Below are 26221 nucleotides of genomic sequence, written 5' to 3'. Positions count from 1 at the left end.
GCATCTACTCAGAGTTCTTTGGGCCTTACTCCCAGGCAAATGTGTAATGATTTTCAAATGGCAACCCTATAAAAATAGATAGGTAATGAGGAATTGTATAAATAGTATAATAATAATAATAATAATAATAATAATAATAATAATAATAATAATAATGGATCAGGACGTCCCTATTTTCATCAGACAAATGTTGGAGGGGATGTAAAACTTAGCAGGGCTGACTTATCATATACACATTGCCATCTAAAGTTCAGCCCTCTGTAAGTCCAAAGGCTAAAATTACCTAACTGTACCACTAGCTATTAGCACAGTAGGGCTGTGACAAGTACATCATGGTCATTTAACACAGTCCTTAATGTCTAGGAAATTAGATGCTGGGGCTCAAGTCAATCTTCTCCCTGATGGGTGGGGACTCTCAATGGTTATTTAATGGTACAAGATGGGACAGTCTGGCTCAGGTATCAGACTTTGGAGTACATATAAAGGGCAGCTATCGTCAAGTTTTTTTTGTTTTAAATTTCATTGTCATCTGTTATTTCACCACTGTGGGAAACGCCATTTGCATTTTCTGCCTCAGTAACCAAAATGTCACAGCCTCTTTCACAACAACCTTCAAAATGTGTGTTGTGTGTGGAAATGGGTTGTGTGTTTTGAATTAGAAACTGGACCCTGTGCTGGAATTTAGAGGCTTCCTGCGGACTTGAGAGCAATAGAAAAAAAGTTAACTTGATTAAATGATGGGTAGCATAGCGCTGTAACTGCTTGTAGCCAGGAAGGTGCTGTCAATAAGGCTGTTCTCCTCGGTTCCCGGTTTGTCAGGAATTTTTCCCACACTGCTAAACTAAACCAGTTCTTTCCCCCTTCTACTGCTTCTCTCACAGCCATCCATGTGGCCAAGCAGTTTGGGGGGAAAGAACAAATTTGCAAGAGCGGCTTCAGAATGCTTCGGAAACTGTCAGCAGATGAATCATGAGAGATTTGTGCTTCCTCTCCCAAGACTCAATGCAAGGGAGAAGATGTGTGTTTTACAACATGGGGCCAGAACATACATCTCTCCATAGGAAGTATGCACACCACCCTTCACACAAGACACTGGGAAAGGATATGCAAAGGAAGAAGGGGGTGGAGAACCCCAACATTCAGCAGCCCCTCAAAGGTTTATCTTGCTGATTGGACAAGTTTCTCCATTGATGTCTTCCTTTTGCTTGGAGCTACATAGCTATACCCTTGTGATTGCTTTAAAAGGCAGCAAAAAGTGTCCACCAACTCAGAAAATATTGTTGTCACTCTGAACTTCCCCCCCAAAGTGATATAAGCACATAACCAAACATGACTGGCAAGGTATTACTGTATTGCTATCCCATTGTCATCCTTATCAATTGGCTGGAATCACCTGTGAGTGATCCAGGAGACATTGCCCTTACTCTCTTATTAGGGTTACCAGATGTCCCTAGTTCCCAGGGACAGTCGCCAGATTTGCAATTCTGTCCCCGGGAAACGTGGCAGCGACAGCCTCAGCAGCCCGGAGCCAGCCTGGTAGCACAGTTGGCTCTGGCTGGCTTCAAGAGCTGCTCACTGCCGTGGCGCCCGCCATTTTTCCTGCACCACGACAGCGAGCAGCGAGAAGTGAGCAGCTCCTGAAGCCAGCCAGAGAGCCAACTGCACTACCAGGCTGGCCCCTCCTGGGCAACGCCCACCCGCCCGTGACTCCCGAGCCTCCCCTGATCTGTCAAAACAAAGGGGGAAGGGCGAAGGAGATCGGGGAAGGCTCGGGAGTCACGGGCAGGCGGCGCGCCATTGCCCAGTCTTTTTAAAAAACCTCTGTGCATTTATGTTTCACAGGGTGCAAAAGAAGGGCTTTGCACCTTTATACAGTATGCATGTGTGCTTGGGCCCAGGGTCTTTTGCCCCACCATCCCCACTACTGATTCCCTGTTGCTACTCAGGTTCAAAAAAATAAGTGTCCCTGGATTCATTGAAAAATGAATATGGGGATGGCACTCATCTGATGTTGTGATGTAGCAAATCCAACTGACCATGCAGCACCATCATGTTCTCTATGGAATCTACAATTGTATTGGACCACATACTGTATTTGTCCAATCGGGAAGATGTAGCAATGAGACATGGATGGGTGGGGAAGGTGCTGAAGCAGTGACAAATGAAACAATGACAGTAGACAGAATAAAAAGGTGAACATCTTTGCAATTCGGAGTTTATATGGAAATATTTCGCCCTCTCTGAACCCTAATTTTGACCTAAACTTTGAAATGGGAGACCATTCTACAAAGACCTAATTTGCGCTTCCCAAAGACACGACTGTATATCATCTGCCTTTTATCAGATGCCACAGCTTAAAAACACGAGTTTTAGGAATTATTCATAAATACCAGGAGGCTGAATGAGACTTTGTAAAAGTCTGGAATTTAGACAAATCATAAACTATTCCGCAGTTTCTATCATCTCATGCAAGCCTTGGGTGTGTTACTTGTACATACCGAAACACTAAAAATTATTAAGCATAATCTAGTAAGATCTATTTCCATGCTACAAAAGCATGAAAAATGGCCCAACTCATATAACACCCTCGATCTTTAAACTGAATGAAATATATTATTATTGGAGGCATTTTTATATGACATAAGACCACTGGAAGAATTCTTGCTTTATTTTACTTCCGGCCAATCGCGCAGCAATGACGGGTGCCCTTCTACTCAGCCGAGGAGAATGTGGTGCCTCCGAGGCAAGGGGGGACTGCTTCAGTGCAGCGGGCCCCCAGAAGAAACCCACGAATCAAGCGTTTCGGGGACGTGGATCCGGCAGACGCCAGAAGCGAGCTCCCGCCTCCCTCGGCTAGCCTATTTTTGGGCGGCAAGAGAGCAGGGGGTCTTGAGCTAACGCGGCCCAACAGAACATAGCTATCTCGAAGGCATGAAGCTGCGATCCTGCCAGGCAACAGTGATCGGTTCTTCCTCCAAATTGAAAAAAAAAATGAAGACATTGGACACCGTGAGTAAAAGGAGAAATTTAAGAATTATTTGGAGTATTTGGAATGAATTGGCCATGGGAGGAGATTTAAACAGGAAGTCGATCTCCCCCATTGAGAGGACCGTAATGCAGTTAATTTGCCTATAACCGGAAAAGTGAAAGGAACCTATTAATTATCGAGGACTGGACTCAATACCTTCCCCCGGAGGCAGGGTAAAGGGAAGAAGGACTAAATTTATTTAAATCCCTGCAAAAGTCTTTTAATCTGGATTGGGGAAAATCCCCCTGAAAACTGAAGTCGGGTCCTGGGAGGAAGCAGCGAGCCGCCATTATGACATCATAATAGAAAGGAATTTGTTTATCGCTTTGAGACTGAGAACTGTCAATTGTGAAGAGAGTATAAAATATAAGGCTGTGTAAAAGAAGTTTGACAATTGCTCTTTTCATAAATGGCCACGAGAATTTTTAGACATGAAGAAGAACTTAAAAATGAGACTATAACCAGTTTGGATATAAACTTGATTTTTGATTATAGATCCTGCTAATTTATTTTCCTATCCAAGACTGGAGGTTCCGAAAGGAGATTCTGACTAAACATCAGAACAAACTTTCCGACAGTAAGAGATGTTTGGTGGCAGAGGCAGGAGGTGCTTTGCAGGGGGTAACATCAGGGACTGGGCAGAGGAGGACTGGTAGAGACCAACTCCCCATCCTGACCCTTCCAGGGAGGAGGAGGAGGAGGAGGAGGAGGAGGAGGAGGAGGAAGACAGTATAGATTTACAACAGTGGTTTGTGGGAGGTCACAGCTCAGAGGCAGATGAGGTGAAAAGTTGGGAAATAATGGGAGAGGAGGAGCAGGCAGAGCTGGAGCAGCAGTTGGCTGACACATTGTCACTAGAAAGTATTCCAGACCTTCCCTCTCCAAGAACCCGTCGAGCCTTAAAAGTAGGAGAGCAAAGAGCTCAAAGACATAGCAGCACCCATAGAAGTGATGAATGAAGAAGTGGGAGAGACAGGGTGTGTGTGTGGAGATTCACTCGCCATTATCTAAGAGGCTGGGTTCTATAGCCTCTCTCTGTAAAGACTGAAATAAAAAAGGAACTTTCCCTTGTCTTTATGCTTTCCTGGGCAACCATGAGGAGCCACTGACAGCATCCTGACAGCTAAAGATGCTACATGCCTTCCGTCCAATTCTCAGATATTAAGAGTCCAAGAGGAGAGTAGTAGGTTCAAAAGCGGTGTCTCAGACCATCCAAGTGTCTCTGTTTTCCAGGGACTGGTCCAGATTTACAGCAGCCATCCCAGTTTCTGATTTGATCCCAGAATGTCTACATTGGCTCCCAGTACGTTTCCAAGCACAATTCAAAGTGTTGGTGCTGACCTTTAAAGCCCTAAATGGCTTCGATCCAGTATACCTGAAGGAGCGTCTCCACCCCCAAGGTCCAGAACTGAGGGCCTTCTGACAGTTCCCTCATTGCGAGAAGCCAAGTTGCAGGGAACCAGGCAGAGGGCCTTCTCAGTAGTGTCACCCGCCTTGTGGAACGCCCTCCCACCAGATGTCAAAGAGAAAAACAGCTACCAGATCTTTAGAAGACATCTGAAGGCAGCCTTGTTTAGGGATGCTTTTAATGTTTAATCGATTATTTTATTTTTCCTTTTGGAAGCCGCCCAGAGTGGCTGGGGAAACCCAGCCAGATGGGCGGGGTATAAATAATAAATCATCATCATCATTATCATTGGAGAAATGTTGGAGGGTATGATAAGGTAAAGGGGCCCCTGACCATCAGGTCCAGTCGTGTCCGACTCTGGGGTTGCGGCGCTCATCTCGCTCTATAGGTCGAGGGAGCCAGCGTTTGTCCGCAGACAGCATGTGGCCAGCATGACAAAGCTGCTTCTGGCGAACCAGAGCAGCGCACGGAAACGGCGTTTACCTTCCTGCTGGAGCGGTCCCTACTTGCACTTTGATGTGCTTTCGAACTGCTAGGTTGGCAGGAGCTGGGACTGAGCAACGGGAGCTCACCCCATTGCAGGGATTTGAACCACCGACCTTCTGATCAGCAAGCCCTAGACTCTGTGGTTTAACCCACAGCGCCACCTGGGTCCCATCAGGAGGGTATGGTAGGACGTCCCTATTTCCATCAGAGAAATGTTGGAGGATATGCAGTTATATGACCCCTGAGCCAAGAAGATAAGTAACTATAAAAGACATCTGATGGCAGCCCTGTATAATGAAGTTTTTATAATGTTTTGTTACGTTTCTAAGTATGTTGGAAACTGCCCAGAGTGGCTGGGGCAACCTAGAGAGATGGGCGGGGTATTATTATTATTATTATTAGTAGTATTAGTATTAGTATTAGTATTGAATTTATATACAGCCCTGAATCTGGAGGTCCCAGGGCTTTTCAGTAGTAGCAGCAGCAGTAGTAGTAGTGGTAGTAGTAGTAGTAGTATGGAATAGGATGTCCTGATTTTCACTGAAGAAATGTTGGAAGGTATGGTATCTCTTGGCTTATCTGCCAAAGTTAGAAAAGTTGCCAGGAGTTAAAACAGCCACAAATCATTCAGTCCAAAGAATCAGGCAACACCTTCTTCATCCATACATTGGGGTAAATTTTAATCCAATTATGCTCAAAGTTGAAAACAAATATGGGTGAGATAAACATGCAGTATTTTCACACACACTTCTGTATTAATTTGAATGTTTATCACATTTTATGCAAATTATGCTTCCGGAATAAGTGTGGAGTGGAATCAGATAAAAATAGGCACTTTCAATCCCTAATGAAAACAAAGTTTAGCTTTTTTTTGTTTTAAATAAAAAGAAAAGCAAAACACACAGATGTAAAAAGTTAAAAAGGTGCTGCTAATGTATCAACAAGGGAATACCCTAACAGCTGTGAGGCACATGATACCTAAGTTTTCCAGTTTAGGTAATAAATAAAAATAGAGACAAAACAGAAGGAAATGCATACTTTAAGTTGCTAAGACTACATGGTGGGAGCTTAAAACACCTGGTTCTCGCCACAAAGCTGCAATAAAGACAGAGGGAATGATAGCATCCCGTACAATGCGTCAGACTTCAGTCTGGATGTTGCTAAAAGGGTAACCAGACATTATTTAAACTTGGTAAACCTGTTATCTCAATTACATCGCTCTGCCTTCAGAAGGTACCGCTGAAAACAAGCGGCAGACTAGGCAGCTGTAGGGGTACCCATAACAAAAATAACTCTCATATAATATGTTTTCCTGATCTTAAAAGAAAAAGACAATGGGCGATTCAGGCCAAAGGAGGAAAACATAACTTCTTTATCCTTTAGCATAATGGGAGTCATATTTCAATAGGCTTCAGGAGCTATTAAGGAGATTTTCATGAACTAATTATGGTTCGGGGCAATTGTTTTAAAGAGAATTGTGAGTGGGTACTGAGGTACCTTGAATCAGCTCCTCCAAATGTTGCTGTTTATAAGATCATTTCTGAGCGAACGTCCCCAGTGGGTAGGAATGCTTAATCATGACCACAGTTTCAGGCAGGAAAAATCAAGGGAAGGGGAAAATCATGGCTTGGCTTTGGAAAAACAGGGGGTCCCCAGTACTTAGTTAATTGGGATCCACTGATCTAAGTAATATTAACCCTAGCTGGGTGGGAGGGCTGTATACTATTACTTGACAGCAAACTTGTTCTCAAAGAAATGGACAGTATTTATTGCCATATATGGTGGGAAACAACTGAATATATTTATGCGACCTACTGAGAAAGAAATCATATCAATCATGGATGGAAACTGGTCAATGAGTCTGTCAATCTTGAAGATAAAGCAAATTTTGGTGGTGGGGGGAATTAATGAATGGTTTTTTTTTATGTAAACAGGAGGTGTTTGCGTGTGTGTGTGAGAGAGAGAATGAGAAGTGCAGCGTTACTCTACTGAATTTTGCATTTCCTGCCATTTCCAAAAGTTTTATTGATGTGCTAAATATATAAAGCCCAGCTTTTGTGTGTTTTTGATGAATTCCCAGTGTACTACGGCTAACAAAAGGACCACTCCTTTAAAAGCCACCCACTTCCACAAACCTTCTCTCCAGAGACTTTTAAAATCCTGTGCAGCTTTATATTTACCAGACTTTCCCCACATTCTGGGACAGGAAGTTGAGTGGGGGTGTTGACCTCATCTGGATCAGGAGGTGGTCTATTGAAAAAGATTCCAAGACTCTGCTCTCGTCCTGATTTATCAGATAGTTAGGTCAATAAATAAACTCTCTGCTGTGTTTTCTTCGCAGCTGTAAAACAACCAGCTGAGTCCTTTGAGAGCTAATTACTAGATCTTTTGAGTTTTCCATCAAGGACCCATGGATTAGCTTTCTGCTTAGCAAATTCCACTGCAATGTAATTTTGTAGAGACCGGCTAGTCACAGGAGCCCCTGAGAATGAAGAGCAGTTTATTCAAGTGAAATTTAAACTTCTTCCTCTCCACTTCCCCCTGCTTTATAAATTTCTCCCAGATCCCCTGCTAGTAATTTTCCCATGGACTAAGAACTATATAGAGGGGTGTGATGCAACACACACAGCAGGGAGCAAATAGCAGGATTTGTTAGTATTTTTTTGGGTTGGGGCAAAGAGGAATTGTTAGCAAATGAGAAGGCAATATCATTGTCATCTTCCTATTCCAGCTCATGGCTATCTGGCTTATAAGTTAAAGTTGCTGTATTCCTCTTTCCCCATTAATTTCTACCCTCCATGCCCAAGTTCACAAGCTAATGCAGTAGTGTGGGGACTAAAAGATGGCCAACAAAAGTGGGTGTAGGAGCTCTTAGCATGGCAGAGAGACTTCTATTAGAAGGCTGGAAGGCTAAATGGCCATTCTGCTTTGAAAATCTCAATTACCTTTCTATATTTGAACACATGTTATACTGTTGTCAATTGACATCCAATGGCCTTTTAAATCCAGAAATATATATGGAAATATGGTCCAAACTGATGAATGCTAAACATTCAGATGGGAGCAGAATTCCAAGTGTTTATATCAGGGTGGGGAAAACTATGAGCCTTCAGATGTTGTTTGACTTCCATTAGCCCAGGGGTCAGCAACCTTTTTCAGCCATGGGCCGGTCCACCGTCCCTCAGACCTTGTGGGGAGCCGGACTATATTTTGAAAAACGAATTCCTATGGCCCACAAATAACCCAGAGCTGAATTTTGAATAAAAGCACGCATTCTACTCATGTAAAAGCAGGCCCCACAAATAACCCAGAGATGCATTTTAAATAAAAGGACACATGCTAGTCATGTAAAAATACGCTGATTCCCGGACAATCTGCAGGCCAGATTTAGAAGGCAATTGGGCCGCATCTGGCCCACGGGCCTTAGGTTGCCTATCCCTGCATTAGCCCTATTCAGCATGGCCAATGGTCAGGGATGATGGGAACACAAGAACATGTGCTGCACCAGGTCAAAGACCCGCCTAGTCCAGCATCCTGTTCTTAAAAGTGGCCAACTAGATCCCTATGGGAATCCTGCATGCAGGACATGAATCCAATAGCACTCACAATCCATCACTTGTAGTTCGGCAACATCTGGAGGTCCACAGGTTCCCCAGCCTTGGTTTATACGCTTCCAAAAACAACAACAATGTGAGTCACTTAAGTAAATAACTGTCCATAAATACACTGCAGATGTTCTATATTGGGCTGCTGGCCATTCCTTGAGAATGCTTTCTAAAGGCTCTTTGAAAACAGGAGGCCCTTTTCCCTTTGAGAAATGAAACTCGACATCCACGTTATCTAGCTGTACTTCCCAAGTTGAAAAGAGCTCCATTACAAGCAAGCACTGGTGGCAGTAATTCCCTGTACGAATCCGTTCACTTAATATGTTTTTCCACACCAAATATTTCTGAACATCCTCACAATGCGCCAAGTAATCCACACATGTCACAACCTCCTGTAACACCTGCTGGACCTGGAACAAATGTATGGCTATTAAGCCCACGTCCCTCCTGGGCCAGGCAAAGGGATACAGTTTCAAAACAACGAAAATCCAGGTTGTCAAAAATGATTTAAATGTGGATTGCCATGCCATCCACATGCATCCAGGACTCGGAGCATGTGTGGAAAGGTGGCGACATTTAATGCTTCGGTCATGGTATGAAAAGCAAATTTCAGAAAAGTCACGGATTAATAGGAACCAGTCAAAGATGGGATCACGGTAATAGAAGGGTGGTCATGTGCTTTACAGCCCTCCATTTGACGATGTACTCTGTTTGAAGGGCTGCCCAGTCCAAAACCAGTTTAAAGATAAAGAATTCTATTTATTTATTACATTTGTATACCACTTTCTCCTCCAAGGAACTGAAATTTGGTGTTTGTGGTTCTCCCCTTCCCATTTTATCCTCACAACAAGGTCCTAGACAGTGACAGGTCTAAGGTCACTCAGTGAGCTTCATGTCTGAGTAGGTAGACCTTCACATAGCTACAGTTCCCATGATTCTTCAGGCAAAGCCATGATATTTTATAATAATGCTATAAATGTGTGGTGTGGGTGTGACCACTGCATCTGTATTTAGATTAGTCATTAGTTCTATTTTTGTGTGTGAATATATATTAATTAACATAGGCAGCCCTGTGGCCAAGGTGGTGCAAATTGGCGCACACACCCCTCAAGCTCCCCTAGGACTTAAAAACAAACAAACTAATTTGTGACACAACAGATCATGACAGCCTCTGCTTAAAGAATGTTTTTGAACACTCTGAAAAATGCAGTGAATAAGGCAGGGTGTGTGCACAATAAAGGCCTCATCTGACAGAGCCCCCCCACCCTTATCTCAAGACTTTCCCTGACCAAGGATGAAATTTTCAGGAGCCTTAAGCGATCTCAAAAAAAGCACACTGTATAGTACCATCACCTTGCAGAGTTAAATATTAGAACTTCGTATTATGGGATAGAGTTAGAGTCCACCCAGGGGACTTTTCTTTGCTCTGCTTTTCAGTTTCAGTTGTGTTCTAGACACAGCTAGCAAAAAAGAAGCATGCCTGGAGTAAGGAGTAAGAGTTTTTTTTCTGGGGGGAAAAACCTACACTAAGGCTGGATCTAGACACATCAAATAAGCGTTTCAGTAAAACGCGTGACAAACTTTGTATGAGAAATCGGGTTGGCAAAAATGGAACTCCACAGCGCCATCTGGTGTGACAGTGTTATAATGCATTTACAACGCATACAAAGTGCTTTTTCTTTGCCACTGTAGCTGAGTCCTAAGCTACCCTTTACTCTTTTAAATCATTTACTCACTCCCTTATATACCCATCACATTATGATGGCAAATCAGGATTTGTCAGCATTGGTGCAAACACACCTGTTCGTTGGGTGGACAATTGATCAATGCCACCAGCATTTCATTACAAGCACCTGCAACCACTGCTGCCACCAGTGTGTTAATTTCTCCCCACCTCAACTGGGGTGGGGCCTTAAGAGTCCCCAGTAGCATTGCATCATTTCCTTTTGTGTTCATCAAATTTCATTTGGTAAGAAGCTTATGCTAATACAGGCAGCTTGAATGGCTCAGGACATCTTTCTGTTTCATTTTCACAGGGACTGAGATTCTCTTTAGACATTAGGTCAGCAACATATAGAGGTGCTTTTCCATACTTCCTCCCATCGCACGGATGTGCAGTTTCAAGGTCTGCTGCCATGTGCTCAGGGCTAATCACATGGGTTCTTCTTCTTCCTGGTTAGGTGACAATTGCACGGTGAAAATCTGTATGATTGTCAGTCGATTGCCCCCTCAGTGTTCTGTTAAAAAGCAGAAACAAAACCTTCCACCTGCATGGTTTTCTTTTCAAGTTTGTTTCTCTCTCCCTCCCCCCAAAGAAACAGGCAAGATACACAGCTGTAAAAATTCGCAAAGCCTATTGGCCTTCAAATATTGAGCAAAGTAATTTCTCTGAAGGCTGCTTTTGTAGTGACTTCAAGCAAACACTGCCGTGATGAATGGAAAAGATACACATTTCCTTTCAGATATTACTCCTGAGAGCCTTCAATCAGGTTCCCAGAGGGCTTTGCTCTGGCAACATGGCAATGACATCAGTGTAGGCTACTTCCTGACAGTCAGACGAAAAGCTGCTGGTGTTTCCTACTTGGAGATCACAAGAGAATGTGAAAGTCTTTAAATTATTAGTCCTGAAGTGGTAGCTTCTGGAAAGTGTATCCTTGAAAATCTCTATTTCAGCAGTGCTAGTACGATGGAAACATTGTAAAACCTACACACATGGCAAAGAAATTTCTGCTACATGTGACTGCTCCTGAAATAAAGCAATTTTCTCAAATGACAAATGCCTTTTTCCCCCGCCAGCAAAACGTATTTTTAACATTACTAGGAAATGGTTGAGTGAGCTATATCCAGTTGTCCTTTCACCTTTGGAATCTTGGTTTTATTCCAGCCACACAAACTATCACATTGTTCTCAGCATAGATTATTTTCCCTTATACTTTAGGAATGAAAAACTAAGAACTGATACTGCAGGTCTTCTTCAGACACCCAGCCCCAAGGTTGGACATATCTGTAGCTGTGGCTGCTGAATGCTTGAGGACTAGAGAGTGTGTTGCTCAGCTATTCATGGTCATATGCATGTCTGAGACATAGGTCAGCAGTTCACGGATGACAATTCAACCCTTGAAAAACATCTTTAGGAAAAACACAGCACAGTTTGCCATGGTACTGTACTGTACATGACACTGCAGCTCACAACAATAAAGTTGCGGTTGGAGTAAACTTTCCATGTGTCCCCTTCTCAGCATCACAGTCACACAAAGCTACAAGATAGGTTACTGTGTTCAGTTTCAGCATTATAAAATGCTAAAAATAAAAATTCTGTTAAGCACAGCTCAGGAAGTCTCACCATCTCACTGTGAGGGGGAAACCCTCCGGCCATCATTCATGTCCTTTCATCATTCATGTCCCATACTGACAATAACTGGGGCGCACGGCTAGTTGGTGGGCAATTGGAAGGCTTATTTATTTGTGAATGAAAACAATTGAGAAACATATGGAGATAATATCAGCAGTACTGGAAATTATGTTAGATAAATGTAACGGTGTTGTTAACACTGTATATTCTCACATATGTGAGAAGCCATCAGTAAGCAAGATGTCAGCAGCAATGTTAAATTCCAACATTATAACTTGGTAGGACAGGAAACATGCAGCTTTGCAGATTGCGTACTGCAATGGATCAGGAAATATAAAATATCCATCGGATTAGCACATGGGATGAAAACATATGGTGAATGAATATATCCCTACTGGTTTCACCCACACCATATATTGAATGCACCCTCCTTCCTCCAAAGAATCCTGATAACTGTCAGAAACCTTGCTGAGTAGGGTTTGCAGAGGGACATAGTTCAGAAGACAAAAGTTGGGAAGAACTGGGTGGTGAACAGCTAGGAGAAGAAGAACTGGGAGAAAGAGAGTTAACAGACGCTCTCTTGCTGGACAGCCTACATCTGCCCAGCCCAAGATCATGACAAGCGGATAAGGTGGCAGTACAGAAAGCAAAGTGGTTGTGAGATCAGATTGCAAGATGAGGAAGTGACTCGGGGTGTAAACCTTAATTGGGAGCACCTTTACTCTGTTCTTTCGCTGTGATCGAAAATCTCTTTAAATGGTCTACTTTTTATACTAGTGAGAGCTTTTATCTAATTTTCTTGACCACTTTAATAATTTTTCACACTGTTCCTGTCATAGCTTTGCTCTCCTTCAGACTTAAATTGCAGTTATATGTTAACAGTTAAAGCAGGCTACAGAACAGAGGTAGCTAAATTAAGTTCCCTTGCTTCTTATATTGTGCAATGAAAGGACTTATATTACTAAAATGTTTTGATCAGCGTTCATGACTCCCATTGTTCCAGATGCATTTTGTGACAGGGAATTTCATTAGCGTAAGCAGTTTCTGAGCTTTGGGCGCAGTACTGAGCCTAAGATTTCAGATTAAAACTGCCACTGCTGGAAGAAAAGGACCACCTTTTTCTGCCTCCCCACTTCCAGTCACACTCTGAAGACTGGAGAAGAGACCCTCATAAGAATATTAGGGGGGGCGGGCAGGGGAAGTATGGCTTTGTTGTTTTTTTACAGTCTTCACAGACCATGTGAAAAATGAACATAAGATTTTAGCTGCAGTTCATTCATTTTCAGTTTTGTATTCCTGTTATAAAAAAAGCACGCCTAGACACTCCATTAGGGTGCCCATAACCTAGGTTTAAGGTGCCATTTAGCTCCTGGCTTTCATATCTCAGTTTCTAACACTGCTTTTGAAAGTATTTGTATGTTTGTTTTTTAAAGTATTAATTAATGCCATTACAAATAGGTAACTAACACTAATATTCTGCCCTGTGGAATGCCCTCCCATCAGATGTTAAGGAAATAAACAACTATCTGAGTTTTAGAAGACATCTGAAGGCAACCCTGTACTGGGACATTTTTAATGTCTAATGTTTTACAATTTTTTTATGTGATGTAAGCTGCTCAGAGTGTCTAGGAAACACAGCCAGATGGGTGGGGTATAAAAAAATAAAATTATTATTATTATTATTATTATTATTATTATTATTATTATTATTATTCTTATTATTCAGTGTGTATCAAGCAAATTACCCAGGCATAATTATATCCTATCCTACATATATCTAAGGCACCAGAGAAAGCAGGTAAGGAGATGTCATTGACTTGACTGCATAACCAAGGGTTGGAGAACCTCCAGAAATTGTTGGACTACCACTCCCATCATCCCCCCAATCATTGGCTGTGCTGGCTGGCACCGACAGAAGTTGTAGTCCAAAATATATGGAGAGCTTCAGGTTGGCAAACACTGTACTACATCTATGGAGGTGTGAGGCAGAGAGAGAGAGAGAGAGAGAGAGAGAGAGAGAGAGAGTACTGTTGGCAGTAGGAATGGAAAGAAGGACAGACTTCACAAATGTTGGCAAAGACAGGGGTGAATGAGTTCCAATTTCAGCACAGAAAGTTAACAAAGGGAAAATAAGTGGATATAACACACAAAAGTCCTATTTAAGAACTGGGCAGAGCAGTACAATGCCTAATATAGGAAGTAGGAGGAAGTTCACACCTCAAGAAGCAGCAATGTCAGCTTATGTACAGGTAGCAGCAACATAGCTGCCAAGTTTTCCCTTTTCTCGCGAGGAAGCCTATTCAGCATAATGGAAAATCCCTTAAAAAAAGGGATAACTTGGCAGCTATGAGCAGCAAAGAGTTAGACAGATATGTACCTTGAGCTCAAAGTCACAACCCAGGTATGGATGCATTGGGTCCAAGACAATTTGCTGCCTGAGAAGACAGACAAGATGGTGGCCCCTCCTCATTCAACATACAAAAGCTGCCTGGGCTGGCAGTTTAATCTTACTTCAGCAATGCCGTGTGTGTGTGTGTGTGTGTGTGTGTGTGTGTGTGTGTGTGTGTTACCTACCCATGTGATGCTGACACAAAAACCCTGCACAAACACAATTAATTTTTAGAGTAAAATTATCAATGGATATAAATTGATTTACCGGTATATAAAGACACAATGTAAAAAAGACATTATAGAATCATAGAATTGTAGAGCTGGAAGTGACCCCGAGGGTCATCTAGTCCAAGCCCCTGCAAGGCAGGAATCTTTTGCCCAATGTGGGACTCAAACTCATGACCCTGAGATTAAGAGTCTCGTGCTCTGCTGACTGAGCCATCGAGTTGTGGTGGAGGGAAGCCACATAGGTATGTATTATAATTTTATTTTGGTGAATATGGTTTTAATTTTGTAAAGTATATAAAGTATAATTGTATCTTTCTTTATTGAACAAAAAAGAAGAAGAAATAAAAACCCTGCACAAACATAAAGCATGAAAGATCACTATTCCCCCATCTTCCCTCTTTCCCCTCTTTCTCTCCAACCTCACAATGTCTTTGTCTCCTACTGAATGTAAAGAACTGTGAAAAAGACTTTGTGAATTGAAAGTGGAGACTTTTCTTTGTTTGTTTTGTTACACAAGAAAATCTTTAAAAGAAACAATGGTGACAGGATATCATCCTCTACTATACCTGAAGCTTGGAGGGGGCCAGGATATCATCCTCTACTATACCTGAAGTTTGGAGGGGGCCAGGATCCTATCCTCCAGCAGAGGGAATGCCTCGGGGCAAGGGGTGGGGTCTTAGGAGGTTCAACCAGGAGGCTGCCCCTGCTTCCATGCAACATATTCTGAGGCAGTTGCCTCATTTTGCCCAGCAGTTGGGCTGGTCCTGCCTTTGGCACCTGTTAAGTGGCAGTATGTGGACCGAGAACTCCCAGAAGTGCAAGCTGGATTTCGAAAGGGCAGAGGAACCAGAGACCAAATAGCAAACATGCGCTGGATTATGGAGAAAGCTAGAGAGTTCCAGAAAAACGTCTACTTCTGCTTCATTGACTATGCAAAAGCCTTTGACTGTGTCGACCACAGCAAACTATGGCAAGTTCTTAAAGAAATGGGAGTGCCTGATCACCTCATCTGTCTCCTGAGAAATCTCTATGTGGGACAAGAAGCTACAGTTAGAACTGGATATGGAACAACTGATTGGTTCAAAATTGGGAAAGGAGTACGACAAGGTTGTATATTGTCTCCCTGCTTATTTAACTTATATGCAGAATTCATCATGCGAAAGGCTGGACTAGATGAATCCCAAGCCGGAATTAAGATTGCTGGAAGAAATATCAACAACCTCAGATATGCAGATGACACAACCTTGATGGCAGAAAGCGAGGAGGAATTAAAGAACCTTTTAATGAGGGTGAAAGAGGTGAGCGCAAAATATGGTCTGAAGCTCAACATCAAAAAAACCAAGATCATGGCCACTGGTCCCATCACCTCCTGGCAAATAGAAGGGGAAGAAATGGAGGCAGTGAGAGATTTTACTTTCTTGGGCTCCTTGATCACTGCAGATGGTGACAGCAGTCACGAAATTAAAAGACGCCTGCTTCTTGGGAGAAAAGCAATGACAAACCTAGACAGCATCTTAAAAAGCAGAGACATCACCTTGCCGACAAAGGTCCGTATAGTTAAAGCTATGGTTTTCCCAGTAGTGATGAATGGAAGTGAGAGTTGGACCATAAAGAAGGCTGATCGCCGAAGAATTGATGCTTTTGAATTATGGTGCTGGAGGAGACTCTTGAGAGTCCCATGGACTGCAAGAAGATCAAACCTATCCATTCTTAAGGAAATCAGCCCTGAGTGCTCCCTGGAAGGACGGATCGTGAAGCTGAGGCTCCAATACTTTGGCCACCTCATGAGAAGAGAAGAATCCTTGGAAAAGACCCTGATGTTGGGAAAGATTGAGGGCACTAGGAGAAGGGGACGACAGAGGACAAGATGGTTGGACAGTGTTCTCGAAGCTACGAACATGAGTTTGACCAAACTGCAGGAGGCAGTGCAAGACAGGAGTGCCTGGCGTGCTATGGTCCATGGGGTCACGAAGAGTCGGACACGACTAAACGACTAAACAACAACAACAAGTGGCAGTACAGAATGACCTAAGAATTGGAGAACGATGAATACATTCACGGAAACTGGAAAGGATTAAGGAAGTAAAAGAAGAATAGAAAGCGCCAGGTATGGACTCAGATTTAAATGTATACTGTATAAAGCAAGTATTTGGCCTCCTCTATCACAGGCTTCTCTGTCTCAGTCCAAATGCTGCCCTTGCTTCCAGATCTATCATCCAGATTATCTTTTGAATTTTCATGTCCAGGGAACTGAGCCAGATGGGAATAGAACATGAAAAAGGAAAGTGGTATCAAGGTACAAAGCCCAACAAATCATACGAGGCCGAACATTAATTCCGCTTGTATATTTCCTTGGTCTTTCTTCTCGCTCATCTCTTTCTCTACTCTGGCAGTAAATTACAAAGCATCAGTGTGTAGGTATGAATGAGTCCTCTAGAAATAAACAAGCCACGATGAGGAGAAGGCAGTCCTGGAACAGCTGGGTGTTGAGTGATACACTTTCCCTAGTGTTGCTTTTCCCTTTCTGAAATTCCAAGCGCTGACAAGTTTTTTCAGTGTCTTTCTGAAGGCATTTTTTTCAATGAAACCATGGGATCTTTTTTTTGCCAGGAATTTACTTCTGGATCTGAAGAGATAAATTTACAGGCTTGGGGATATTACTCACATTACTTTTTGTCGAAGAACACTTTGTGTGTTCAATGTATTTTCAATAGAGTTGTCCATATGGCCAAAGGCAATCTATAGATAGGTAGGTAGACAGGTAGATATATAGCCCCTTAGGGGCAAATAAGTGGCTTAAGTTTCACTTTCATTATTCAATGGTCCTTTACTCTCTCTTTTTTGGATGGCTGCACACATGTACAGCCTGCCCATTTTCTGGGTTTTCTTGGCTGGTGGTCCCCTCCTAAGTTTTTTTTTTAAAAAACCACTTCTGCAATTTGTGGGATCCACCCCAATATTGCTCAGGGGTTGCACAATGTCACCATGCTGGGCCTGAGTTCAGTATTAGAAGGTGTGATCCTGAGCTAGGATTCTTACCCACAGAGAATCTTACGGCATTGACAATATATACACACAGCTTGAATACTGGTAGCTATGGTCGCCAGCATCAGTGTTGCATATATGAGCGCATGCACAAAACAAAACTCTGCAGTATTGAAGGTTAGATTTAAGAAGCTAAACGGCAACAGTTGTTTGCCACCTCTCTCCTTGCTGTCATACTCCTCTTTGCCAATGGGCTTCTATGAGTCCCAAGGAATGTTCGCAAGCATTCTAGTTGCTTAATGGGTCACTGTGAGGAGCAGCATCCCAAGAAGTGATGATAACTCTGAAGACCAGTTTGGCTATGGAAATCTTCACACAGCCCTAGTGGCAAAGAAGGATGTGTGATGTGGTGATAAGCAGTGGCATTAAGGGTTAGGAATCTACTGTCAACGGGAAGAGGAACTGGAAAATAAATGAGTAAGGGCAACTGGGATCGGTGGCAGGGCAGCCGAAGAATGTGGACAGAGTAGGAAGTGGCTTGAGAGTTAGAGGTTTGATGAAAGTAAGATTGGAAAAGGCAGGGAGTTAAGGGGGAAAAGAGAGAGAGAGAGAGAGATCAATATTAGAGTGTGATTGAAGAAGAACCTCATCCGTGTCTGTGACTCATTTTCCAAAATTACTAAGAACTCTTGATTAGTAATATCACTTTGTTCCTAAATGAAGAACTCTCTTGATTTAATGTATCCACCTCTAGAACAGGGACTTTTTGATTAGGTTCACATCAACATACTTTATCGTTTATTTTCTGGGGAAATAAAAGGTTTTGATGATTTAGTTAAAGAGGAATCTACTGTACATCAATTACTTTAGCACCATGGTGCTAGTCAAGGAGATGCTGGCAAGCGGTTATAAAGTCATATATAAAACTGCATTTATTACCATTTTAGGCAGCTGAAACCCAAGTGACTTGATGCAAAACAGTTGCAGTATGGTTCTCGGGTTTGCAGTCTAGACAAAATTGGCAGCTTCTAAAATTTATAGCTGCCTGCCATTGCAAAAATGTGTCAAAATTTAAATTTGCATAAAGGTTGCGCTGCTATGGCCTCGAATCATCCCATTAGTGACTCTGTTTTGTTCAGCACTTGTTTTAAATTCTTTTTGGATTGTTTGGAATCCATCATGTGTCTATCCAAACATGGCTGAAGTCTGTGGGATAGCATTCCATAGCTTCCTAAGGGACAGAGATAATATTTATGATGGTGTTTGCGTAAATTCCAAGTACAAATTACACAGTAATCTAAATAAATTAAACTGAAGAACACCACGATGCATAAATTCTAATTAAACAAGTTAGTGTAACAAAATTGTGAGTTTTCCACTGCTTTTTTCTGTTAATAAGTTTGTCATTTATGTTTTTGGTATAAGCTTCATTAGCTAAGGCCCCACCTGAACTATTTGCACAAAGCAGTACCATACCACTTTTAACACCCATGGCCTCTCCCAAAGGATCTTGGGAACTGTAGTGTGCTGGAAATTGCTAGGAGACTTCTATTCTCATCTCTGACTACAGTTCTCAGAGTGATTCCCTCTTCCCTCTTCATAGGAAACTCTGGGAAAAGTGGCTTTTTGAGGGGAATAAGGGTCTCCTAACAACTCTCAACACCATTGTTTAGCTACAGTTCCCAGGATTCTTTGGGGGAAGTTGTGACTGTTTAGCGTAGATTAATATCACTTTAAATGTACAGTGCAGATAGGGGATATGTCGCAAATGTCCCTACAAATTATATATATTATGAACTGCACAAACCCGGAAGTGTTTTTGTCGCGCGCATGTGCGCAGAAGCGGTGCGCGCGGTCTGCGCATGCGCAAAGCGCAAAAATCGCGCTTTGCGCATGCGCAAAATGGCACTTCGGGTTGCGTTCGGCTTACGAACTTTTTGGGTTACGAACTGCGATCCGGAACGGATCGCGTTCGTAACCCGAGGTATTACTGTATGTATGTATATATATGTGTGTATATATATATATATATATATATATGTGTGTGTGTGTGTGTGTGTGTGTGTGTGTGTGTGTGTGTGTGTATATATATATATATATATATATATATATATATATATATATATATATATATATGTATATGTATATATGTCTAGGAGGAAGTTCCATTGAACTCAGTTGGACTTACTTCTGAATAAATATGTAAAGGTAAAAGGTAAAGGTAAAGGACCCCTGGACAGTTAAGTCCAGTCAAAGGCGACTATGGGGCTGCGGAGCTCATCTCGCTTTCAGGCCGAGGGAGCCGGCGTTTGTCCACACACAGCTTTATGGGTCATGTGGCCAGCATGACTAAACCACTTCTGGCGCAACGGGACACCATAATGGAAGCCAGACTGCACAGAAACACCATTTACCGTACATTCCCGCCGCAGCACTACCTATCTACTTGCACTGGTGTGCTTTCGAAATGTGAGGTTGGAAGAAGCTGGGACAGAACAATAGAAGCTCACCCCATTACATGGACTTGAACCGCTGACCTTTCGATCGGCAAGCCCAAGAGGGTCAGTGGTTTAGACCACAGTGCCACCCGTGTCCCTGAATAAATATGTATAGGATTGGGAGCATATGATTTTATCTATGAAGGTGCTTGTCCTGTCCATAGCAGTGATGAGAAACCCAGGTGTGCAGTTGGACTCGGAACTCCTATCAGCCCCGGCCATCATGGCCCACGTTCATGGATAAGAGTTTATAGTCTAACAATAGCTGGAGGGATTCTAGAATCTTGTATCGAAGGATCAATGGATTCCAAGCATAACAAAATCTTAATGTCTTCCAGAAGAGAGTGAAGGCCGGCCTAATCATTCTGGATATCTAGCAGGGCAACCTACTGAGAGAGCAAGCAGCAGTTTGGAAAGGTCTATGGATTCTTCTTCCAGTGACTGGCCTGCCTGGACTGAATCACCAAGAAGCCTGGTGATCTCACCTACAATTTATAGAAAGCAGCAGACACAGAGGCCTGGTATTGCTCCTCTGCATATGCTTCCTAGCAACAGGGGAAACGGGAGAGTCAGCATTCTGCTTTAGCCGCTGCTGTCAAATATGGAGGCTTTGAAGATTTTCGCCACAGGCACTGTCTAACTTTGACAGGGCTAACAACATAGCCAGAGAAAAAGCGACACTTACAGTTTAATCCTACCGTCCAGCTGCAAGCAAAATTAATCCTACCTCATGAATAAGGATTTGGGGACTGGGGAGGACTCTTGTCACAAGGGATTTAAAATCGCTTGCCGTTCCTTTGTCAGAATTGTGGGTGGCGGGCTGGGAGGGGGGGAGGGCTATTTGTGCTGTCCAGAAATTGCTTTCAAATGTGACCATAACTGTTTTTCGCGCACCCCAACTAGCACCTCACATAAGCCATTTCCTCATTCCGTAGGACTCGCAGGTGCGTTGAAAAGGAGGCTAATCTTGGGGGTTGCTCTACTGAATCAATACTGACATAAATTTGCCCTTTTTTTGGACCAATTAGTACAAGTGGATATGAGAAGAGCATAGGGGAGTGACCCGGTTGATGCCTGACCCTAAAGACACCCAGCCAGCCCCAGCAATGTGGGAATGCACAGTCTGTCTCTAGACAAAAGTCACTTACTGAACATTCATATCAAGAAGTGTCAAAACATCCCAGAGAAATTTCATTAATTTGATTAAAAGCCTTTTCCTAAGAACGTAAGGCTCATACCAAAGGCCTATTTAGTCAAGCATCCTGTTTCCCACAGCCTCTGACGCCTATGGGAAGGCCCTCTCAGATGGCCTTATCCTCCCAACATTTGTCTCTTACTATTTTAAAGCTGCTTAGGTTGGTGGCCATCACCACAAGTTGTGGCAGGGAACCACAGCTGTGCACTGTGTGAAAAAATGCAATCTCTTGTCCACCCTGAATCTTTACCACCCATTTCCCTTGGATGTCCACTTCCCTTCAGATTTGTGCTGGTTGTTCACCTGAGCAGGGTCTTCCAAATACACCTCCATTTCCCATGTAGGTAAAACTGTGATAACTTAGAAAAGCATGAAGCCCTCTGGAGGCATTTTGCCAATCACACCAACTGGAATTATTTTGACTCTGCTAAGTGCTATGCTGATCTCAAGTTGCACCTATGGCCAGATGAAGCAGTTAACTGGATCCCTCTCCAGCCCCAAGCTAATGTAGACTGACTGTGAACTTTGAATTCCTTCTAATATGCCAACTGAAGCCTTTAAACTAGGCTGTGGCAAGGGGGATCCAGAGGTGACCAACCCTACATGGGCCACTTTGACAGGTGGGTGGGGACACTCACTTGTCAATCACCTGTCGTCATATGATATGCATTTACTCCATGGCTGTGAAGAAAGAATTTGGAGTGCACTCTTGAGCCGCCGATTATTCCTTTGCTCAGCTTGAACCACTTGAATTCAAGTCATGGCTTGAAGGAAGAAGCAGAATTGCACTCTAACTGCTCTTCAAAGTCTTCCTTTGCAGGCCAAATTCAATGCTTTTCGAACTGCCTCCATTTTCTGTCAGCGTGCAGGGGGAAATGTCAGCATGGCTTATCAAAAATACCTTGGTGGGCCAACCTCTGAGGCCTAGCAGGCCTAATTAGCCCCATGGACTAGACTAGAGGTTTCACACCGCTGCTTTCAGCTTACTGAGGTCTCATTGCCTAAGTCTTAATTTGACACCGGATTACACCCATTCCTTTCCCAAGCTATTTCAACTGTCAGCTTCTGCCTAGGAACACACATTTCCCAGTAAATCTGAAAACAACAGCAACCCTTTAAAAATAATAATACACGTCCTACCTTTCTTTTGCGCAAAATGACTTGACCGTCCGTAGGCTCATGTGTGGTTGTGTTGTTCTTTAAATCACTTATACGTTCCACCAGGGACGTGCTTTTGCTGCATTTGTCTTGAGCACATGCAAAGCCATTTTCGTCCAGAACATTTTCCTCCGATAGGAAACAAGAACCAGGTGATGGTACAAGAACATTTCTGGAATCTGCAACAACTACATTTAGGTCACTACACTGACCAGGAGAAAATTCATCAAATAATTGACCACAAACTGTTTTTCCATTCCCATCTTTAGGAGCATTCGATTTTTCATGCTTCTGTGCAGCTACAATATCATGGGCCATCTTCTTCTCAGGCATTGTTTCTCCCGTATCTGGAGGCTCAGACAAGTTTTCTTCTGGGGTCTCTTCATTTTCAATGGAGCTGTTGTAACAAAGTTCTAGTCTCTCTTCTCTCCTATCATAATTATATTCCTTCAATGCTTTGGGATCTGTCTCATGATGAAGTTTCCCAACAGAATCCAAGGCATGACTGGAGTCTTCCTTTGCTTCCACACCTGGGTCCATCTTCACGAAGAGTCCTGCTCCTCCTTCTGACTGGTTCCTTTCAGCTGACCATTTTTCTTCAGGGTCACCAAGCTGGTGGTTGACTTTCTCCAAAGAGAACTCTATGTTGTTGTCCTCAGCATCATTATCACCACCAATGGAAACATTCACCAATGTTTCTGTGCTAGCCTCAAGAGAGGGAAATTCTTCTTCCTCTTGATGATTGTCATTTTCATCTACCTCTCTGGAAACATTACCAAGCAGCTTTGTGGGGAAACCTCCCAGTTCTCCACCATGACAGCAGTCTGGCAAGGAAGCACTTCTTTCTTTCTGGCTTTCGCTCCGAAGTCTGTCATTTTCCATACCTGCTTGCACGTTGTCAGCTACTAGGCCATGCCTACATAATATATTAGAATCAATAGACCCAAACGGCAAGCCCATCCATTGGGTCACGTGTTCCTCCCAGCTTCTTTTTCTGATTGCTAGAGACATGTCATAGTACTTTAGCAACAGGTTCCACAGTGTAATGCAAAGAGGGCCAGAGGAAACATTATGACTTCCGTGAAATTCTCTGCAGGATGAAATGGTTTTACCTCTTGCATATCTTCTGTAAAAAGAAGAAGAAATAAATTGTCATTTCAATGTAAGTAACAGAAGCGCATATAGCGGGGAGGGAAGTATGGAAAAGCAACAATAAGTCCATGAGTTACAAAAAGAGTTTAGAAAGATGTTTTGCAGAATAACTTTAATCATTTTCCAACAAAGGCAAACACTATAATCTTGCATAGCCTCCTTGCTGATTACTCCCTCAAATGAAGTAAACAGAATGCTATAAACAACTTCATGGGAACACAACAGGTTCCATGAGCCAAAATCTGACAATGAGTCTCTCTTCACTGCCTCTGTCATGAGACAACTATTTTCATGGGTTTAAAAGCCATTGGTCTTGTGAGTCTTCGTACACAACACAAGTCCACATTTCCTATTCATGAAAAATAACCAAGCATCACATTATTGTCAAAGGCTGAATTTCAATGCCTGCCTTTTGAACTATTCATACATTCTAGAATATTCGCATTGGTAAATTTAGACCCTAGGCTGAAGATATTTAGAACTAATTATTTTTAAGAAGAATATTTCCAAGGACAGTTTAGTGTCCCCCAACTTACTTCACCATCACTATCAGAGAAGGCAGAAACATTTTACTGAGTAGATGGTTTTCTTAGATAGAGCTTTTCAGATAGAGCTCAGTGACCAAACTATTTACAAGATCATTGGAAGGCTGTCTAAATGTGAGTTGTGCTCAGTTTGGGATATGCTTGAAACAGTCCCACACATGTGAATATAAACATATAAAGTTGCCTTACAGTGAGTCCAGCATTGTCTACTTTGATTAGAAGGTCTCATTGATCCTACTAGCAAAGGTCCTTCTCAGGCTTGCTACTAGTGCGCTTTCAACTAGAGATACTGAGGGCTGAAAGCATGTGCTATGGGATTTCCCTTATTGTCCCTTCTTGTTTTTTTAAAACACAGCATGCTAACTAAAAGGGTACATGTGATGTTCTTTGAGCTAGGAGTGTAGTATGTCACTCTTAGAACCCATTCAGGCCACAATACTTCAAGGACCACTTCTCTCCAAATAAACTGCGATAATTATCTGAGGCCCTTTTTAATGTGGCCCGTCCACAAGAGGGTGGCAGCACAAGAATGGGCCTTTCTGCAGCAGCTCCCCATTTGTGGAATGCTCTTCCCAGGGAGGTTCACCTGGCACCTTCACTATACATTTTAAGGTGCCAGGAAACAACATTCTTCTTCAGCCAGGCCTTTGGCTAATTTATATTTTATGGCCTTTTAAATGTGGTTGTGGGAGGGGGGTTACTGTTTTATTTCAACTATTCATTTTGTGCTTCTATCCTTTTTTTTTAATCTTGTGAACCACCCTCAGATCTTCAAATGAAGGGTGGTATATAAATTTGATCAATGATGATGATGGTAATAATAATAATAATAATAATAATAATAATAATAATAATTCAGAACCCATTATACTACACATTTTACAGCACGTTGGTAGTTGATGTGTGTTAGAATAATTGTCCTTATCATTTGATAGGACGATACTGTTGACTAAGGGTAGATCCACACACAGGGGAAAAACCCGCTATAAATAAGCCAGAAATTAAATTATTGTAACAAAAGAATGCTATGGAAAACCACAAATAAATGCCCCCCCATACCACCTGGTGTTGCATGTTTATAACGCATTCAAAATGTTGGGTTTTTTTTTTACTAATGTAGCTGAGTCCCAAGTCACTCCAGGATGAGAAAACTCACCCAGAGGGAATTTAATTGTTTGCATAGGCTTGTAGTCTTAGTAATCAAGTCAACCACCCATTGTTTTGTTCTGGTTTCATGTTCCCAATCACAGCTCAGCTGCTGTACAAAATAAAAGGTGACATATAAATGATCCATTTAACCGCCTGATTAATAGGTAGTTAGTGACTGGCCTTGTTCATCTGCTTAAAGCAGCTGTCTGTTGTAAACATGGATGAATGAAGTGGAGAACAGATAACTCAGAGGTGAACAAACAAAGAACACAGTAAAAGATTCTGCAATTCTGTCATAAGAAAGCCAGAACATTGTAACAATTCATAAATATAGATGGAGGGGAAAAAATCCCAATAAGCATTATACTGGTGTGATTAATGGGCCTTGGGTTGTTCCAGCAATTTTTCTGCAGGTCGTTGTGTTTCCGAGTGTCCCTGAATTTGGAAGTCCCAGCACACTTGAATAATGATATCTTCAGCATGGAGGTGTCCTCTAGTAAGACAGGAGAAACCATTGCTGACTCTGTAGCCCAATTCATAGGTTATCCAAATAGCACGCTTGCTGTTGGAAACCTGAATTGAATAGGGGCAGATAAGGCTTGTCAACCAGGGAAGGTACTGCATCTAGGAGAAGAAAAACTCTGGTCTTAAATCTCTTCTGCCTTGCAGGCAGGGCCGTCTTAAGCACCTCTGGCGCCTTGGCACCGTGGTGCGATGGATCTCTCCGGCGCCCCCCCGCCCCCCGTTTTCCAGCACGGCGGGCGGGCAGGTTTAGCGCGCAGCGCTGCTGCTGAGGGTGCTGCTGCGCGGCAGAGCAGCCGGCGCCCCCCTGGCGGGCCAGTGTCGTGGCGCCCTGCGCCACCCAGCCTGGCCGTAGGGCTGGCCCTGCTTGCAGGATATCTTGGGGCGAAGAAAAGGCTAAGGGGTAAACCCTACACAGATCTAGAGTGGAGTCTCTAAGGCTGTTGGATGGCATCTTGTATGCCTCCTTCCAGCAACTCCTGCAGCTAAGCTTGTGCCAAACATATTGTTCAGCTTTCC

The 26221-nt window shown here is 42.8% G+C and overlaps 1 protein-coding gene across 4 annotated transcripts in view; it reads right to left on the bottom strand.

Annotated features, from left to right (window-relative positions):
- Window positions 1–26221, bottom strand: part of DLC1 (DLC1 Rho GTPase activating protein) — a 251918-nt gene that overhangs the window by 210725 nt on the left and 14972 nt on the right. For all 4 annotated transcript variants that reach the window (XM_035114152.3, XM_060278815.2, XM_035114153.3 and 1 more), the window contains exon 2: window positions 22317–23460. In XM_035114152.3, the coding sequence (XP_034970043.3) occupies window positions 22317–23345 (1029 nt within the window). In that variant the 5' untranslated portion in view covers window positions 23346–23460. The remainder of the gene's footprint in view (window positions 1–22316; window positions 23461–26221) is intronic.

The sequence above is a fragment of the Zootoca vivipara genome, chromosome Z1 (genome assembly GCF_965207765.1).
Source record: "Zootoca vivipara chromosome Z1, rZooViv2.hap1.1, whole genome shotgun sequence".
Taxonomy (NCBI): Eukaryota; Metazoa; Chordata; class Lepidosauria; order Squamata; family Lacertidae; genus Zootoca; species Zootoca vivipara.
Note: the sequence above shows the minus strand (reverse complement) of the source record. Positions and strands in the feature narration are given on the sequence as shown.